The sequence below is a fragment of the Paramacrobiotus metropolitanus genome, unplaced genomic scaffold (assembly GCF_019649055.1).
Source record: "Paramacrobiotus metropolitanus isolate TYO unplaced genomic scaffold, Prichtersi_v1.0 Parri_scaffold0000007, whole genome shotgun sequence".
NCBI classification, from domain to species: domain Eukaryota; kingdom Metazoa; phylum Tardigrada; class Eutardigrada; order Parachela; family Macrobiotidae; genus Paramacrobiotus; species Paramacrobiotus metropolitanus.
The window spans coordinates 1,667,960-1,687,006 of NW_026570227.1; the positions used below are offsets into that span (position 1 = coordinate 1,667,960).

The 19,047-nt window shown below is 45.9% G+C and overlaps 4 protein-coding genes across 4 annotated transcripts; 3 read left to right on the top strand and 1 right to left on the bottom strand.

Moving 5' to 3' along the window:
* Positions 1-851: 851 nt before the first annotated feature.
* Positions 852-3,905, bottom strand: LOC129582496 (kelch-like protein 3). The gene is made up of 6 exons (XM_055474008.1): positions 3,531-3,905; positions 3,071-3,347; positions 2,475-2,748; positions 1,816-2,412; positions 1,365-1,469; positions 852-1,306 (listed from the first exon to the last, which is right to left on the bottom strand). The coding sequence occupies exons 1-6, from the start codon at positions 3,800-3,802 to the stop codon at positions 1,092-1,094; spliced, it is 1,740 nt and encodes a 579-aa protein (XP_055329983.1). The 5' UTR covers positions 3,803-3,905; the 3' UTR covers positions 852-1,091.
* Positions 3,906-4,064: 159 nt separating this feature from the next.
* LOC129582284 (uncharacterized) lies at positions 4,065-7,919 on the top strand. Its single transcript, XM_055473775.1, has 5 exons — positions 4,065-4,489; positions 5,103-5,288; positions 5,616-5,789; positions 6,263-6,342; positions 7,362-7,919. Exons 1-5 carry the CDS (start codon positions 4,381-4,383, stop codon positions 7,434-7,436), a joined length of 624 nt encoding a protein of 207 aa, XP_055329750.1. The 5' UTR covers positions 4,065-4,380; the 3' UTR covers positions 7,437-7,919.
* Positions 7,920-8,999: 1,080 nt separating this feature from the next.
* Positions 9,000-13,314, top strand: LOC129582179 (potassium voltage-gated channel subfamily A member 7-like). The gene is given in 5 exon segments (XM_055473616.1): positions 9,000-9,705; positions 11,179-11,264; positions 11,266-12,169; positions 12,668-12,808; positions 12,960-13,314. Coding segments are annotated over 5 exon segments (1,680 nt in total). The 5' UTR covers positions 9,000-9,311; the 3' UTR covers positions 13,115-13,314.
* A 563-nt stretch (positions 13,315-13,877) lies between these two features.
* On the top strand, positions 13,878-17,687 carry LOC129582180 (potassium voltage-gated channel subfamily A member 2-like). The gene is made up of 4 exons (XM_055473617.1): positions 13,878-14,639; positions 15,865-16,686; positions 16,820-16,960; positions 17,120-17,687. Exons 1-4 carry the CDS (start codon positions 14,231-14,233, stop codon positions 17,308-17,310), a joined length of 1,563 nt encoding a protein of 520 aa, XP_055329592.1. The 5' UTR covers positions 13,878-14,230; the 3' UTR covers positions 17,311-17,687.
* Positions 17,688-19,047: the final 1,360 nt, after the last annotated feature.

The following is a 19,047-nucleotide window of genomic DNA, read 5'->3' on the forward strand; positions in this document are numbered from 1 at the left end:
TCAAGAAAGGTTAATGAGGTGTGACGGCAAAAAAAGTACTGAATTTTCCTACAATGTCTTGCGCTACCAGTGAATTCCTTTATACCGTGATCATACTATACTTTCAGTAGATCATTGTGAGCGGTTGTTGATCAGATACATATAGTTAAGAAATTCTCTCGTGTGAATATTACAAAAAATATACCGCCGTCTTGAAAACCATCTTCCCGGCGCAGTAGCTGTTTTGCTTGTAAGGATTTCGAAAATTAACTGTACTGTGTAGTGAACTGTGTCCTGTGAACAAGATGTCTTTGAGAACAAAATTAATGTGCTCGTTTTCTGCTGTACTGTACCATAGCAGGAATGAAGGTTTTAATATGCGCCTTCATTCCTGCTATGATTGTACGAACAGCGCAGCATAGATGCCAGCGTTTAACAACGTTCGCGAAAGTGACGCGCAACCGATTAAAAAAAAATCGAAGAAAAGTGTGTATATTCCAGAGCAGAAACGGAAAGTAACGGAAATGATATTGGTTTAAATGCGGTTTCTATGCTAATGTGCGTTTGAGTACAACCCTTCATAGATATTCTCTAACACAATTAGAAAACGAATGACACTCAGATCATAAACTTCTAGAAAACCAAAAACAGTTCATCAAGATTGCGACCGCACTCAACTGTACCAAGAACACAGGCAGCATTGCCCCGTTGTATTTCTAAACTGCAACGCTGCATCAGAAACAGTTTCGCACGGCTTACTCCAGTCTGCTCCCGAATACGTTTGGCCAGATCCGAGATAAACCCACTGGTGCTTATAATTAAATTAAACACTCCTATAAACATGCATCCTGAGAATCAGCGGACCGTAGACCCTTCTTTGTTGTCCAGCGGTTTTACTTCGTTAAACGTAGTTATTTCTCAGGTGCAAGATGAAATGACATAAACCCAGTGAAAGGATGAGCCAAATGTACCCGGTAAAAGAATTAAAAACATGTGCATCACTGCACTTTATTTCATTCCCCAATGCAACATTTCAAACTTAAGACCGACACCTTCGTCCTATAATCCGTATAAGCCGGCACAACGATGGCGCAATGTAAGCGGCGTTCCCTTCAGCCGCGTCGCAGCTTCATCACGGCGCAGCCGAAGGCCGATCGGGCCTGCGGCAAGCGGCACTCGTGCAGCTCCCAGCGGTCCGCCTCCTCATCGTACACTTCGATGCTGTCGAGACACCCATTCCCGTTCTCATCGTCCGACCCCCCGAGCACGTACAGCTTCCCGTCCAGGCTGACAGATGCAGGTTCACTGCGCGGCATGACCAGGTCCCCTGTGGCACAATGGTACAAAGGTACAATTGACATCCGGACAAGGGAATTACGCCCTACCTTTCCGCAGCCACTGATTGCTAACGGGGTCGTACGCTTCCACGCGGCGTCCCATTCCACGGTTACCTATCATCTGTTGTGCAAGGCCGGTCCAGCGATAGCCACCTATGCCATTCGCCACAAAAACCAGTTCAGTCGTCTTATCATTTATATCATCTTATGTCATTTATTTTATCAGTCATTCTTTACAATTATCCGATATTACTCATCTCCTACATCAGATACAGCATAAGAAAAATAAGGAATAAAAAGAGGAGATGCAAAAGGACTTACATAACAAGAAGCAAGGTAAACTGCAAGATACCACTATACTTTGCTACATGGCATGTAGTACATGCGTCGTTGGGAACCTTATGCCAGTTTCACCTAATCTCAACTGGAAGGAGTTGGAGACTGTCGTTGCGTGATCAGAAATATCTTGAACATGCTACAATTCCCTTACTGCGCGTACCAATAACGTAAATCAACCCGCCGGGACCAACACAGGCCACGCAACGGCTGCGAGCCGTGGGCATGTCGGCCAGTCGGCTCCAGGCGTTCGCGGCGGGATCGTAAGCCAAAGCCCAGTTGCTGGCGTCCCGGGCGTTATTGCGTTCGCCTCCGAAGGCGTACAACCGCCCGCCACACGCTACCAGCGCCAAGCGGGCCAGCCCAACCGGCAGCGCGGCGACGGCGCTCCAGGCATCGCTGCCGGGGTCGTACATCTCCACGGACGCCAATGGGCTGTCACCCGCACCATAGCCGCCGGCCGCGTACATGCGCCCATTCAGCGCGGCCAGACCGGCCGCAAGGCGGCTGATCTGCGCTTCGGCTCGCCGGCCCCACTGACCCTCCAGACCGACGTAGCGGCTGTCCCGTTGCATCGTCACCACGTCGTACGATCGGGCGATCAGCAGCGAACTGCCGTCCCGCACCATGACGCCGCAGGGATCCACAATACGGGGTCCAGGCGGCTGCAGGCGCCACACGGCCGGGATGGACGGACTGAACACGTCCACCGTACCGTCACAGCGGCGTCCACCCACGCACAGGATCACTTCGTGTGCACCTAGCAACAGTTTGGAAGTGTATTTAACTGTTCATGAAGAACGTAGCGCATGTTAACCTTACCGTATGAATGTCGCGGCTTCTCCGTCCTTCCATCCGTTACTTCGCTCACCATTGCGGACTGGCAGGACGGCACGGCTGCCGCTGCACTGGCGACGGTCACCGTGTATTCCTGCCGACATTGGTCGCTCAGAAAGGCAGCGCGGACGCCCTGTAAAACAGCCTTCGCGTGCGCCGCTCGTCCGCCACGGTCGTGATCCAGCCAGCACAGCACCGCCTGCCACACCTGATCCTCACTCTCCACGTCCACCTCATCCGAGGCAATCAGCTCATTTAGCTGCAAAAAAAAAACAAGTATTATTCAAAATCGTGTAAACGCACGGGATCTTCAGTTTTCGCACACTCCCAAGCAATTTTTTTGCATCACTTTATGATATTGTGTGAGCAGTGATTTGTATACACTGGCGTGAACAACTGTTTGTACATGTGCGTAACTTCCGTTAGGGATTTATGGGTGCAATAAGATCCCAAAACGTTTAAGGACAAACAGGTACCACAAAGTCTCCATTATAGATCACATTTGATGATTTGAAAAGAACGGTGGAACTCTCTTTCACATCTCTAGATCTAATGTAACTGTACATTGCCAATTGCCATACCTGCTGCGCATCCATCTGCAGAAAGTCTTGGCTGTGCGCAAACTGCGGAAAGCGTCGCCGGATATATCCGAGGGCCGTTTCGGCCAGAACAGGATTGTAGTGCTGGGAGGCCAGAGCATGGACCACCAGGGAGTCCGACAGGCGCATGTGCTCTTCCACGTAGCGCCAGCAGCGTTTGGCAAGGGAATCCAGCTGCAGGAACTGCGCCGCAGTCAAGATGGCTTCCACGTTGTCGTCGTTCACGCTGATTTCCATAGTATAGAAATATTTCACCAATCTAAATTCAGCGCACAAATAATGAGGCTTCGTAAAAATCGTTCTTAAAAATCATCATCATCATAAAAATCGATTAGTGATATTTTTACCAAATAAAATCTCCAGCTTCTTGAAAGGCTCGAATTACCAACATGTTGCAATATGTTTAATACAGTCTTATTGTTACAGGAAAAGTGCTACTAACTCGTTTAACGTGCGACTGTCGATGTTGTGCAGTTGGAATGCTGGCTGTTTGGAGTCCTTCCAGTTCTCCGTGAAGGCGGCCCGAAAGTAGGCGCTGTGCGCGCTGAGGAGATTGCGATGACAGGGAATCCCAGCTGCGGACTCCTCGCTGCCTTTCAGAACGACATCGCAGAACGTCCCCGTCGACTGCAGTTCCCGCAGTTCGCGCAGCAGCGCCACAGGGAGATAATCATTAACAGAACGATCGTTGTCAGAACGTTTTCGCTTCGACATTGCTTAACGTTCGTCGTTCACGAGTGGAACGTCGGAGTGGAACGTCGGAGCCTTACGAAATTCGAAATAAGTACAGTACTGTACATCTTTTCGCGGCTTTCAAGCTTTGGATATTCCACGAGCGTTTTGGGCAGTGGTTGCATGCGAACGGCGCACCGCCGCGCGGGCGGCTGCTGACGTCTCTCTACATTCTGCACTCAGCCGTGTGCACTGTTCAGCTGCACGGGAACACGAACAGACGTGTTTGTGACAGTTTGTCATTTGCCATTTTCTGATTTTTCAGACTGTCTCCGATTTTTAATCAGGCTAATAAATCGCGTATGGCGTATCCATGATCAGATTGCGCCTTGCAGGCTTTTTAGCGATCTTTTAGACTCTGTGCACGAGATCCTCCGTTTTCTTGGTTGACAGTGTCTGACAACGCAGAAAGTTCCGAGATTGTCGTTGATGCCGCGTTATTTAACAGCACAGCTTCAAAGGAATTCTTAATCTGTCCATTTTTAGCCGTGCTCTTGTCGTCCACTGCAGATGGGACATTGGGAATGAGGGTGTTGTGTGCCGTGTGCATGTGAGGAGCGATGGCGTGCGGTCTGGAGTTCCGTCAGCCGACGGCGGAGTTGCGACGACTGTGGCACGAACTGCGCTTGCTGAACGACACCCTGGGCACCTGCGTCAAGGCCGCCGAAGGTACGGCTAGTGTTTCTCATTTTTATCACAGGCTGCTTCGACTTTTCTCAATAATTTGACTTGCACCATGTATTTCGGATAATTCATTAACTTCATCAGCCACGGTTTCCAGTTTCCTGAAGGTACAGAAATTTCTACAATTTTTTGTTTCGTTTAATTTGGAAAAAGTCGTTGCTGCGGTTGTTTTTCAACGAAATAGTTGTTGATGTACTTACAGCGTGCATTTGACATTTTGCATTACAGTTGAGATTCAAACCGCTGTGGGCCGTTTTTCAATGTCACCGTATTTGAAAATAGTAAATTTGGATTATTTTACATTTATTTTTCGCATAATTTGGCTGTAGTAATCGCAGAAAATTAAATGAAATATTAATATTTATTGATGTAACGTCATTTCCCGAAGTTTCTTTTCAAGGGGAAAAATTGGCAAAAAAATGCCGATTGAGTGAAATGCAAATACAGTAATCTCCACCTAAATCTATTTAAACGATAATTGATAAAACTAATTAAACGGGAATTTAAAATTATTTACGACGGTAATTTCTCCTTGCTGTACACTGTACAGTGGGAAGTCATGTATGCGATTGTCACATTGTGTGTTGTGTAATGACAGAGTACCTGCGGGATTTGGACGGGAAAGTGAGCGCCACGAAGGTCTACTTCGCCGACATCAAGTCCCGCATCGCCGGCATCCCGCGCGGCCAGGTCCGCGTCGGCCCCGACCTGCAGCACGTGCTGGCCATGCCCGCCGCCGCCGCCGCGAAGCACTTCCAAAGCATGCGCGACGACGCCGCTGACAGTCAGTAGAACGCCGTAAACTGCAGTAAATTTTTACTTTTTAAGACTCGGCAGACCAGCCATTAATTAGATGCCGAAAATTGCGTGAAATGTATATTTTCGTTTGTTAAATTGAAAGCACCAAGGAACGGCTAGGCTGCTGTGAAATGTACAAAATACAGACATAATTCTACGTGTAGAAAATACTACGAAAAATATATATTTAATGGAAATTTGAGTACATAACCAGCAGATAGGTAGAATTGTTGGTAATTTGTTATTGTGACAAAAATTATTATTTGTATAGTAACAAATATGGCGACTTATGTGTGGTTGGGAAATGGTGTAGATTTCGCGCGGGTCTCGGAGGAGCGCCGGAAATGGATGGCGGAGGCCGGCCAGCTGATGCGCCGGCAGATGATCATTCTGAACCGGCTGGACGGCATGACGCTGCAGTTGGCGGAGACGCGGGGACTGCGCGGTCGTCTGGTCTCCACCTACCGTGACATCACCTCCGTCGAAGGTACATAACTCAAAGGAATCATAAGAAAGCCAAAGAAAACATAAGAATAACCTAAGAAAACCTAAGAAACATAAGAAAACCTAACAAAATCCAATAAAACCTAAGAATAACGTTAGGATAAGTGTAGGATATAAGAAGATATGAAAAAACATGCAAAATATAGTAATAACGTAAGAAAATAATTATAGGAAAATATATAAAAAATATTGAAAAATATAAGAAAATGTGAGAAATTATAAGAAAGCATAAGAAGACATAAGAAACGTCATCCTGCCAAGATGGCGGAGCGCCCTATTGTTCCGCGCAACCGAGGCAGCTCGATAAAATCCGGGCCGGCTGTTCGGCGACGCGTGTGGGCGTCCGCACGTGCGACTCTTTATTAAATTGTGCCGGTTGCGGCAGACGGGACAGGAGGGTCCCGGTGTCGCGCAGAAAGGCGCTAGTGTGAAGATGATCGTGTTTCTGCTTTGCAGAGGAGGTGAAATCTCTGCAAAAGGTCCTGTTCGACTGCGAAATGGGCAGAGCCGACCTGGAGGAGGATTATGTGACACTGGTGAGTGAAAGGTGACACTTTGTCCGTTGTGTGCGGCACCCCCTGGGGGGGTGACCTTCCTTTGTCAGGGTGGAGGGCTCAGTTTACGCTTGACATATTTTCCCGTTTGGTTGTGGGTGTTTTCGCGAAATGACGGGATATAAATGGGGTGGTGTATTTTTGGTGCCATTTTTCAACGTTAACCAGAAATTACCGGCGTGTCGAGTTAAAAACGGAACTGTAGTATTTTTTCAAAGTTAATCCGTATAAACTGAACATAAGAAGAAATAAATTTAAATTTCTGAACGTTGTATTATCGAGTTTAGCAGGTGTGTATCTAATAGTAAATGCAGGTTTTTTAGTAAAAGAATAAAATTTATTTACAAATTAAATTTGCTTGTGTGACTTTAACATCGACAACACGCATGGGTATTTTAGTTTTATTTTATTTTTGCGTATTTAAAATTTGAAATGCTCTTTTATGAACGTTTAAACATTCTGGATGATTATGTAGTTAAACAAAACATTTACTTATTTAAAATACCGAATCCCAGTTTTATGTATTAAATTTTTGAAGCAATAATTGCATGCGCTGTCGCAGTACTTGATAAATAATTTATGTATCGTGAAAACTTCAAAGTTGAACATTTGCAGTCGAAGAAAAGTCAGGGACTTCCGGTGCTTAAAACAGGTGCCACTACTCGTTCTGGCAGCCTAACGCGAATTTTATCCTGCCAGTTTTCGAAAACAAAACCGTTCTTTTCCTTTGATTTTCATCCCAGAAAAAACGCTATCTATTTTACAAAAATTCAGAATAAATTATCAGCAACTATTCAGCGTGTTTGAGCCAGATTCGTTAGAAGCCAACCGATTTTTCTTTTACCTCATGTAGAAAAATGCGACGTAGATCGAATGTGAAATACCTCGAGCGTTCAAAATTTTACTTAATCTGTGGATTATTTTTTCTGTATAAATTTGATTTTATTAATTAAACATATTTTCGTTAATTTTCTTAATAATTAAAATTAATTATATTGCAGATCCGAACGTTCCAGCAGCTGAGTGCAGGACGCCAGGCGGATGCCGGTGCAGCGTTTGGCGACGCCGCGTTGTAGCGGTGCATGACAAATTCAGTTAATCATGGCGCTTTCTCGTCTTTCCCATTGTGTTCAACTGGTCCCGCGAATCAAAGACTACACACTAACCAATCACTTGCCCTTCAATCTCACGGGTCATAATCGTTTTTTTAACTGTATCTCGCTTGTCGCCGGTAGATTGATGAGGGCGTTGTGTAAATAATCCATTTTAATCATTTTCCTAATAATTGTTTCTGATTTTACTGTACAGTGTGCGCAATGCAATAACGGTCGGTGTTTTTATTTTTAACCAGCAATTTAATGGCTGTTTTTTTCGCTTGAATTCCCCGGTGCTTTTTCTGCTGCCGTCATACGCATCGGCGATAAAAGCATTGTGGAGATTTTATAACGTTCATAAAAGCGGATAAAAATTATATGGGTGTAGAGAAATACGGTCCGCGTGATTTGCGCCGAAAGCGGGGTTAAACAACCGCAATGGCAACATTTTAAGCACCGGTGTGTGGTGTGATTGTGATGGGCCGCCGCGGGCGGATTGCACGGCATCCCCGCCGCGGGACAAACAAACGCGGGATGATTAACCGTGCAGCCGATTTACAACACCATACTGGATGGAAATTTGCCGGCTTCGCGAAGTTTTACTGGAACTAAAAAAGCAGAAATCGGCCAGTCGGTTCGCGGTTGAATAATTGATTTAAAATCAACAAACAACGTGCAACAGGAACGCAATTCGCATCCGATGCGCAATGCGCATAAATCGCCGGCACTTTTTTATTCTGTAAATCAGTTGGCTATTTAGCAGGCTAAAGTTTCGTCCGTTATCGGAATTAACCAGACTACAATTTTGGAATAACAATCGCGGAAATCGACTGGTCGCTTCGCAGTTCAAAAATTGAATAATAAAAGAAAAAAGTAGTGCAACAGGAACACATCGGATGCGCATAAATCGCCGGCACTTTTTTACTCTGTAAATCAGTTGGCTATTTAGCAGGCTAGAGTTTCGTCCGTTATCGAATTTAACCAGACTACAATTTCGGAATAAAAAAGCGGGAATCGATCAGTCGGTTCGTGGTTTAAAAATTGAATAATTAAAATAAACAAGCAGTGTGCAACAGGAACACATCGGATGCGCATGAATCGCCGGCATTTTTTTTCTGTAAATCAGTTGGCTGTTTAGCAGGCTAGAGTTTCGTCCGTTATCGGAATTAACCAGACTACAGTTTCGGAATGAAAACGTGGCAATCGGTGAGCCGGTCCGCGGTTGAAAAATTGAATAATAAAATCAACAAACATCATGCAACAAGAACACTTCCAATGCGCATAAATCGCCGGCACAGAATTCGAACAGAGAAGCGCCGGTTTGCGCAGTATCACACGTTAAAACGTAACATCAACGTTTTTTAGTAAAGGCAGCAGAAAATTCGGAAAATATTTGAAGTGGTCTCTTTGACCGAAAAAGCAAGAAAATGCGAGCAACCGGTGTGAGGAGCGTCTCCGGTTTCCGGTCAAGCAGCGGCGACCGGCGCACGTGAGCGGGCAGTGCGCGTGCCCGCCGCTGAATCAACGCGACCCAGCCGCTGCGCACTCGAACAACGCAAGGTTGTTTTACGGGCCCATACGTTGAAAACGCTGGCTGCGCTCATAAAACTTGCCCTAACATGTCACCGCTTGACACCGACGTGCCGCGGGCAGCGTTCAGCAATTTCACTTGCTATCGGTGCGCAAATATCCACTTATTCGGACGATACAATATATTTTCCGCTGATCCAGTCTCGCGGCAGTTATGCGTGTTAATCGTCCGCTGCACTCACTCCCCGGGACGCGGTGGTGTTCCCGTTTTGATCATCCTGTTTTTAAGCGGCCGCTAGTAACCATTTGTTGAGCGGCCGCTCCATCATGGCGATGAACGCCGCACTGGAAGCCGGCGCGGCGTCGGGCGTGGCCGGCAGTATCCAGGATCTCAGCGGGGTCGGGCGGACATCCCGGAGCTCGGTGTCCGGGCCGCCGCCCGGCCGGCGGAATAGTTCCTTCGTGCGGAATACGTCGTTTGTGCGCAACGGCTCCTTTGGGCGGTTCGACACGGAGGATGTGTTTGAGCGGTCAGCGCGGATTACGCTGAATATCGCCGGGGTGCGCTTCGATGTGCCGTTGGCGGTGCTGACCAAGTATCCCGAGACGCTGCTGGGGAATCCGCTGCGGTTCCGCCGGCATTATGACGCCACGAAGGACGAGTACTATTTCAACCGGGATCGCGCGTGTTTTGAGGCGATCCTCCAGTATTATCAGAGCGGTGCGTTATATATAATTTTGATTAATCTGTCTACCTGATTATTGAGAAAACACATAGAACACCAGGGATCGCAATGCTTTGTTTTAATTAGACAGCCGGAATCTCACTGACTCGCCGCATAAGTTTTTGTTTAATATAAAACCGTCTTTTCAAACAGTAAAACTTCTTTTCAACTTTATAAGTGAGAATAATTCATTAAAAAAGTAAAAAGCGTTGTATTCTTGAATTGCATTTTTAATCGTAATTAATTTATCGTGCGACAATTTCTTATTGGTAAAATTTTTATCACCAAATGAAATTATTATACCAAATTACGACGAAGCCAAATACGGGAAGCATTGCTTTTTATTGGAAAATTAAATGTTAAGTAAATGGTTTACTGACAAGTTTTCGGAACTAATAATACAGTATTACTTAATCAATTTTATCGCACCGGTGTTTTACCGATGTACTGTATATTTTTCCTCGTTATGTTATATGCGTAAGCGTCAGGCGGTAACGGCTATTTCCTGGAATACTTGCAAATTGCGCAAATAAGTAAATATTTGTGGTAATGCTGCAGCAGTATTTGTCAAGTATATGTACCTGCATTTTTATGTCCCATGCTCCGTTTTCGACGGTTTATTTAGGAGAAACCATGCATGTAACGCGGCAAGCGAATACCTGAGTATTTCGGTTGTTGGCCCGCGGCAATTTGCGATTAGAAAATCGTTAATCTTATCCTAGAATTTTATGACATGTTTAATGACTTGTACCGTGTTTTAAATAAATAATATTTCGCAGCATAATTAATTTTAAACACTGATTTTAAAACATAGCGAAGAGATTCAGTGTATAAAAATTGTTTAAAAACATTTTAGCGCCGCGAGGCTACTTTTGAGAACGTTGTAATGGAAAGATAATTCTTGTATCTTTTGCGCAGATTGTAAAGTTTCTTTGAAATTATGTGTAGGCCGAATATTTTCGTCAATTTTGTCGATCTGGAAGTTTAACGGAAACGATGGGCCTAACCTCGTAAATCATATGGTAAATCTACTGTACATGAATCCGTATATGACGACGAAAATAAAATCGTTTCTCCACGCTTGAGCAAAGCCTTCCGCGAAAAACTACCTTTTACAATCATTTAACTATCTTTTACGATTGTGTCATATTTCGGCCCAGTGCAACATGCAGCGAGCGCTCGCGGCATGACAACAACCGATCGACGTGCGGCAGCGTGCTTTGCTAGGGTGGTGTGCATTATGTAAAGGTCATGCCATTTTAATTACGTAATTAATTCAGTTTTTTCATATAAGAATCCAGTATTATTGAGGTTTTAATTATTATTAACATTAACTAATTTTTAATTATATAAAATAAATTAATTTAAATAATATTATTATTTAGTATTATTATTAAATTAAATACATACATAATTTATAGCATTAGTTAACAATAGTATAATTAATGGGGATGCGTTGTGAAGTGCAGGTCAGCTGCGGCGACCGGCCAGCGCCCGTCTGGACACCTTCGTGCAGGAGGTGCGCTTCTTCGACCTGGGCCACGAGGCCCTGGTGGCCTTCTGCCAGGACCTTCTGCCAGGACGAGGGCTTCTTCATCGAGAAGCCGGTGCCCCTACCTCGACACCCGCTGCAGCGCCGCGTCTGGCAGATCGTCGAAGTCCCCCACAGCTCCGTGTGGGCCAAGTGCTTCGCCATCACCTCCATGCTCTTCATCGTCCTCTCCATCTTCGTCTTCTGCATCGACACCCTCCCGCAGTTCCGCGACCACGCCCACCACCACCCGCCGCGGGCGGAGGGCGTGACTTTTGCTCCCCGGGAGGTCGCGAACATCAACACCGCCTCAGAAGTAGTGACCTTTAGCCCCGGGAACGTCGGCACCATCTCGGAGGTGGTGACCTTTATGCCCGGTAATGTCAGCGCGCGCTTGGAGGTGGTGACCTTTCCTTCTGGCACCGTCAGTCCGCTTCCGGAGGGCCTCCCGCGCGGCTACGCCCAGTTCCAGCGTCCGCTGTTCATCGCCGAGACGGTGTGCATCGGGTGGTTCACCCTGGAGTTCATCCTGCGCGCCCTAACCTGTCCCAGCAAGCGCAAATTCATCCGCGCTCCCCTGGAGATCATCGACGTCCTGGCCGTGATCCCCTACTACATCCACCTGATCATTATCCTGGCCGCGCTGCGCAACAGCCAGGACGCGGTGCGGGAGGGTGGGGTGCTGCTCATCCTGCGGATCTTGCGGCTGGTGCGGGTCTTCCGCATCTTCAAGTTGAGCCGGTACTCGCGGGGCCTGCAGATGTTGGGACAGACGTTCTGGATGTCCATCCGGGAGTTGGGGCTGTTGCTGCTGTTCCTGGGGATGGGCGTGATATTGTTCAGTTCGGCGGTGTATTACGCCGAACAGGGATATGAGGACACGCAGCTGACCAGTATTCCGGAGGCGTTCTGGTGGGCTATCGTCACCAGTAAGTAATTCATGGCGTATATATGGCATTTAACCCAAAGGTCACTTTTACATATGCCATTTAGCCGAAAAGTCAAACGCATATATATAATACATTTTTTCGTTTTTTTTTTATTTTGAAAAAAAATAAATATAAATTTTGTTATTAAAGCAGAACAGGTGAAACCTAGAAAAACTGTTTTCTTCAGTTTAAAAAACGTTGACCTTTTTTCGTTCCGACTTTAACCGGACTGTTTTGTTTCATGGGTCAATCCGCGAATTAACTGGAAAGGCGCGTTCTACTGTTTTTCTTAAGCAACGTTTTAGTTTGGCTGTCGTCAACGAAAATGGTACGACTTTTTGAAGTATTCTCCCTTTAGAACAACGGAGACCACAAATTCTGATGGCCTTTTAAATTTTTAAATTATAACGGTGAATTGCGCCTGTTAAAAACGATGAAAAATCGGGAAAAATAAATAAAAAAATCGTACATCCTGTTAGCGTTTATTTGTGATTGCAGTGACCACCGTGGGTTACGGTGACGTCTCCCCGAAAACGGTCTTCGGGAAGATCGTCGGCTCGGCATGCGCCATCTCCGGTTTAATCGTGGTGGCGCTGCCGGTGCCCATCATCGTCTCCAAGTTCAACACCGTCTACCAGCGTACGTAGATCTCCGCTCGCGGGGTTATTAAGAAAGCGTGTGCTTTGTCATATACTTGTATAAATCTCGGTTGAAAAGATACCGGATGCGCCTGTCACTGTAAAACAGCTGATTGTTGAAAAATGAAAACTCAATTGGTTTGTGGCTGCAGGCGAGGCCGATCGGGTACAGATGGAGGAGATCTTGGCGGACATTCTCAAGCCGCACGACGTCCCCGTGCTCAAAAGGCAGACCTACAAACCCACCTCCAACGGTCGGATCGCTGAATTCCACATTGAAATTGAGCCGATCATCGAGGAAAAATAAACAGAAAAAATTCGTTTAAATATTGATGAAGCATATTAGCAAAATGCTCTGATAAGCAACGATGAAAAAGAATTTGGCAAATATCCAATCTCAACTGCTTTGATAAAAACCACAGATCTTTCATTGTACACTTTCTCTCCCAGATTCTCTATTAATGCGTATGTCTTGCGTAACGGGTTGCCTATTGCATAACAATAAAAGTGCACATCGAAATCGAGCCGATCCTTAACGAAAAATAACTAAAAAATGGTCTACAAAACAGATAAGTAGTAACAAAATGCTCTGATGAGCAACGATGAAAAATATTAAATCTCAAAATGTTTTTCGCTATTAAAAATTGTAGAGCTTTCACTGTGCACTTTCTCTAACAGATTCTCAGTGAAATAAATGCTTATTGGTTACGCAACAGGTTGCACGGGGTGGCTGAATAAAATATTATAAGTATATTCACCGCGCTTTTTTATTGCGAAGTGTACACGAAAATTACCTGTTTGCCAATCATCAAATCCGCAGCATATTTACTCTTCTCACAATGCACAGCGCGTGTGAATTATCCGTTTCCATTTACCGCTTATCGTGTATATATTCTGCACAAACCTGTTCTTTCCGCCTTTATACCGTTTAAATACAGCGGATGACAATGCCCGCAGCGGCACAGCTGACAGCGCCGTTATATACGGCTGTTAATTTCAGGTACAAAGTACACCGAACAGATACCCATCGTGATCACGTACACGCACTCCAAAAGCGAAGGTTTTACCTTAAAGAAACCGAGGTCGGTAGCGGAAGTACGAGACAGCACTTGACACTACTTTTTTCCCGGCTCAAACAACATTATCATGTACATTGTTATGCTGGCGCAGCATGTCGCGGTATATGGCTGCAAGCCGTTAAGTAATAATCTTTTCATCCTTTCTCGTTTTTCAATCTTTTTATCTTGCACATGCTGCGAGCGTCTCCAGCTGCGTTAAGCGTTGCATACGTTTTTAGATACGGAATGTATGCATTCGAGCGGAAGTGACCATTGGAGCTTTCTAGACTCGTTCAGCATATAACAACCAACTCGGAACTGGCGCAAACCATCGGAGCTTTCTAGACACCGGCATTTTTTGGAAAATGGCGATGAGCGTGCGCAACGCCGTGCTGAGCACATCCAGCGACTGGAGCAATAAGAGCGGCAGTGTCCAGGATGTCCGCGGCGTAGGGGCAGTGGGCGCGCGGGCCTCGCTGCACAGCACCCACAGCGGTTTGCACCTGGCCAATCTCAGTGTGCCCAGTTTCCCGGCGCGCCGCAACAGCTCCTTCTTGCGCTACGAGGCCGCCATGCGCGAGGCGGAGGAGCGGGTGGTGCTGAATGTGGCCGGCATGAAGTATGATGTTCTGCTGGGGATGTTGTCCCGTTTCCCGGATACATTGCTGGGGAATACCCTGCGTCTGCACAAACACTACGATCCGGCGCGGGATGAGTATTACTTTAACCGGGATCGGATGTGCTTCGAAGCTATTCTGCAGTATTATCAGACAGGTGAGTGCAATGCAAAATTAATATTATAAGGATGGTGGATGCATCATATACAAAATGTAACGAATGTGCATGCATATTGTACATACGCATGCAGGGTATATTGTACATATGCAAGTATACAGATTATATTTGATATATATGCATATGTACAGAATATATTCAATATAAGTATATGCATGTTTGCGTAAAGTATGTACAGAATATATACTTTATTGTGCATTTTTATATATATATATATAAATGCATATATACAAAAATAACAAGATACCCTATGTATAGAACCTGCACACTTCTGTGCATATACACAGAATATTTACGATATCGTTATATGCATACATATTAATATCGTCATAGGCATATATCCAGGTGCAGAATATATGGTTGTTGGCCGTGGCTCCAAGGCATACTGGTAAAATGTATACGAAAACCTGAATATGTAGAGCACTTTTTGCCCATTTTCAAGCATTCAGTACTTAATTTTGTCAGCGGTATGGTGGGTGCTTCTATGACGATTTATCTGCAGCAATAATTTCGTGATGACAATCAAAACATGACCACCGTTTACAGTGTGCACAACGTGCAGTTATCTGTTGCACATGACTCTTTAGAATCACGATTACGTTGTTCAAGATCGATGCATATCTAACAATGAGCCCACTGTGGCCTTATCTTGCCTAAATTAAACCACTATACAGCTCTGTATGTACAATTTTTCTGAACTGCCTGCTTATTTAATGAAATCTAATCTACTTCATTAGGCAACAGCCGCCAGAATAACAGAAAGGTGCAATCGTGGTGTTATTACATCATAATAATTTTGATTAGCACGATTGGACCTTGTAACCTTTGTACCGTGGATTGGTTTTGCCAATCATAATACTGCATAAATAAAAGTTTCAGATAATGAAAAATTGGATACTGGAAAACCGGATTCCAGCTGAAATACGAAACCTTATAAAAAATATAGTACAGCATATAAAAATATATAGTATATAAAAAAAATTTATTTCTCAATATGTACAAAGCGAACTTCATAATCAAATGAAGAATTTTTCCCAATTTACATAAGAAGGGACTGTGCACATTACACTCCTAGCATTACCACGCATACATCTCCAAACTTAAACGTTGAAACAACAAAATATAGTGTAGTTTGGTATTAGCGGTACTATAAAACCGTACGCAATGACCACTTAATTCAGTTTGGGCGTGGCTTCCCATGCAGGTCTATTGCGGCGGCCGCCCAACGTCCGTCTGGACATCTTCGTGGAGGAGGCGCGCTTCTTCCAGCTGGGCGCCGACGCCTTCGCCCAGTTCTGCCAGGACGAGGGCTTCGAGCAAGAGAAACCCAAACCCCAACCCGCCAACCGCCTGCAGCGCGCCGTCTGGGACTTCGTCGAGCACCCGCAGTCCTCCGCCGCCGCCAAATTCTTCGCCGTCCTCTCCATGCTGGTCATCGTCACCTCCATCGTCATCTTCTGCCTGGAGACCCTCCCGCAGTTCGAGGAGCCCGCCAACCGCACCAACTACGTCCCCAGTAACCGCAGCGCCCTGGCGGTCAGCGTCAGTCGGGGCTACGCGCAGTTCCGGGAGCCGCTCTTCATCCTGGAGACGGTGTGCATCGCCTGGTTCACCCTGGAGTTTATATTACGGCTGGCAGCCTGCCCGGATAAGCGGCACTTTCTGAAACAGCCGCTAAACATCATCGACATGATCGCCATCCTCCCGTACTACGTCGACCTGGTGGTGGTGCTGGTGGCGTTGCGCCGCGGGACGGACGCGGCGCGGGAGGGCGGGGTGCTTACCGTGCTGCGGATCTTGCGGCTGGTGCGGGTCTTCCGGATTTTCAAGCTGAGCCGGCACTCGCGGGGTCTGCAGATCCTGGGACAGACGTTCTGGATGTCCATCCGGGAGTTGGGACTCCTCCTGCTGTTCCTGGGGATCGGGGTGATTTTGTTCAGCAGCGCGGTGTATTATGCCGAACAGGGATACGAGGAGACGCAGTTCTCTAGTATCCCCGAGGCCTTCTGGTGGGCCATCGTCACCAGTAAGTGTGCCGGTGGTGTGACCTTTCTGACGACATAAGAACACATAAGAAAACCTAAGAAAACATAAGAAGACTTCCTTTATGCGTTCAGTGTATAAGTTTAAGTGAACCGAAACCTCGATGACCTTTGCAGTGACCACCGTGGGGTACGGCGACGTGGCGCCCAAGGCGGTGTTCGGCAAGATGGTGGGGACGGCGTGCGCCGTGTCGGGACTGATCGCCGTGGCGCTGCCGGTGCCCATCATCGTGGCCAACTTCAACACCATCTACCAGAGTAAGTGCACAAGCTATCTGTAGGTCAGCTGTGCGGGAACGCTGATTGACACTAGGCATACTGGGGTAAAAAGAATGTCTGTGCGTATGAGTGAATGTTTTTCCCATACTTACTTTAGATGATTATTACAAATAATTGGTAACACTTACCGGAAAACAGGGGAACGCAGCCGGACGGAGATGGAGGAGGTGTTCGGGGACATCTTCCAGGTGCCGGAGGCGGCGCCGGGCGAGCAGCAGGAGCTGACCAAATCCGTCGACAAAGCGCAGTACACGCATGCCACCCATAACGGCCGCAAGGCCGACTTCCGCCGTGAGACGGCGCCCATTCTGGAGGAGAACTCCCGCTGAACGGAATTCCACCGGGATGTCGCCATTCCAACGAAATGAACAGCGCCCGGAATTCCGGGGATAGTGGGATATTTATAATGTATAATTCGACTCTGACAATTAAACGAGAATAACAGCCACAGCGTTCTGCATTAACACTGTGTCAGAAATGTCCAGTTAGTGATATAAAACAACCGGTTTCGCTGTACTGCTGATTAAATATGCCCGTTGAACGTGGGAAATCGTCTATTATGTTAGACACGTCTCGCAGTTTAATTTCAATGAAATTATTGCGATTATTTGTTGGTATTTTTGAAAATGCTCTGTGACTTCTTTTAGCTCTTCTTATTCTTAATAATATGTAGAGATTCTGGATTTTATAAACTATTTTGTCGGGATCCCAGTCGAGCTTTTAGCTGGCCTATCAAAGGTCATCATTAATGACGTTGTTAACAAACCAAACCAGTGCGATTGAGCAAAATGTTCAGTAAAAACAGAACAGATGTATTATATATACAATGCAGTCTTAGGAGAAAGGGCATATCCGTGCATGTTAGTGAGTGATCATCGTTGTTGCTGACTGTGGGTGTTTAATTGGGAAACTCGATGCCGTCGTCCAGCTGGTCCAGATTTTGCGCCACGGGGATGCCCTCCATGACCAGGGTGCCGCGTTTCTGTCGGTGTCCGCCGCCGTAGCTGTGTCCGTGTCCGCCGTAATGGTGTCCGCCGCCGTACTTGCGCGCCTCCACCGACTCCATCATGGAGACTAGAAAAATTCAGTATGAGTTGTTACACACTCCTTAGCTGGTTCCGACTTCCATGGCCAGTGTCCTGCTGTCTATACTCGAGGTTATGGAATTGAATCGGGCAAAACTATGATAACCTGCCACTTACCGGCGAACACGACGAGAAGGATCACGGCCCACAATCCAAAACACTTCATCTTGCTGATGTGTATTCCCGGAAAGAAAAAATCGTTAAAAAATCGATATTGTATGGTTGGAGAACGGAGAATGTGAGATGGGTATGGGTTCGGTGCAGTTGTTGGTGTTTTTATATGAACGTTACCGGCAATCGGGAGAAGTGTGCTGTTGAGATGTGCTTCCTTCGCAGTTTCGAATGAAGGGTCGTTTCGTAACGTTGTTACATGGGATCAACTTGAACTGTATGGTACTCGTACATTATACACGCGTGTATATGGGAAGTGGCCAATATTATAGCGTCGCTAATATCTATATGAGTGCCCGGAAATCTCCTCGGAGCATTGTATGCAACTACGACGAATAATACTTTTTGAGCGCAATATTACTTATTTTTTATTTCTCTTCTATTTTTCTATAAACTTGTTTTAATTTTTACTTATGTTAACCGTTTACCAGTACCGGTGTAGGTAGGCTGTATGCGTAGAATTAAATTATATTTGCGATATGCTTTTGCCGGAACTCTTCGTGTTCCAAGCAGTCAACAATCTCAACATGTGCGAACCTTGAAAAAGCAGTGCTTGCGCGCCTTGCAATTTCCAAGTGCCCACTCCAGGAGATTCTTCTCCGCAGCAGTGCTGAGAAATTGACCGGAAGTTATGTAACTGTGAAACGTAAATCAGGCATCGACCACATACTTTCCCTGAAGTACGAGTACAGCTTGTGCAAGCATGCAGTTTACTCATTATAATAATTATACCTGTGACGGGGACGTGTTTTTGCGCGTTTAATTTTTCAGGACTGCCAATTTAATTGTATCCCGATACTGTACCGTATG

Bases quoted from the DNA above. Each gene is read 5' to 3' on its own strand.
- LOC129582496 (XM_055474008.1), bottom strand. From the start codon at position 3,802: ATGTCGAAGCGAAAACGTTCTGACAACGATCGTTCTGTTAATGATTAT. The intron at 2,413-2,474 runs GTAAGGTTAACA...AACTGTTGCTAG, and splicing joins GAAGCCGCGACATTCATACG to GTGCACACGAAGTGATCCTG. The intron at 1,470-1,815 runs GTACGCGCAGTA...CGAATGGCATAG, and splicing joins CGGGTTGATTTACGTTATTG to GTGGCTATCGCTGGACCGGC.
- LOC129582284 (XM_055473775.1), top strand. From the start codon at position 4,381: ATGGCGTGCGGTCTGGAGTTCCGTCAGCCGACGGCGGAGTTGCGACGA. The intron at 5,289-5,615 runs GTCAGTAGAACG...GAAATGGTGTAG, and splicing joins GCGCGACGACGCCGCTGACA to ATTTCGCGCGGGTCTCGGAG. The intron at 5,790-6,262 runs GTACATAACTCA...TCTGCTTTGCAG, and splicing joins TGACATCACCTCCGTCGAAG to AGGAGGTGAAATCTCTGCAA.
- LOC129582180 (XM_055473617.1), top strand. From the start codon at position 14,231: ATGGCGATGAGCGTGCGCAACGCCGTGCTGAGCACATCCAGCGACTGG. The intron at 16,687-16,819 runs GTAAGTGTGCCG...TGACCTTTGCAG, and splicing joins CTGGTGGGCCATCGTCACCA to TGACCACCGTGGGGTACGGC. The intron at 16,961-17,119 runs GTAAGTGCACAA...ACCGGAAAACAG, and splicing joins CTTCAACACCATCTACCAGA to GGGAACGCAGCCGGACGGAG.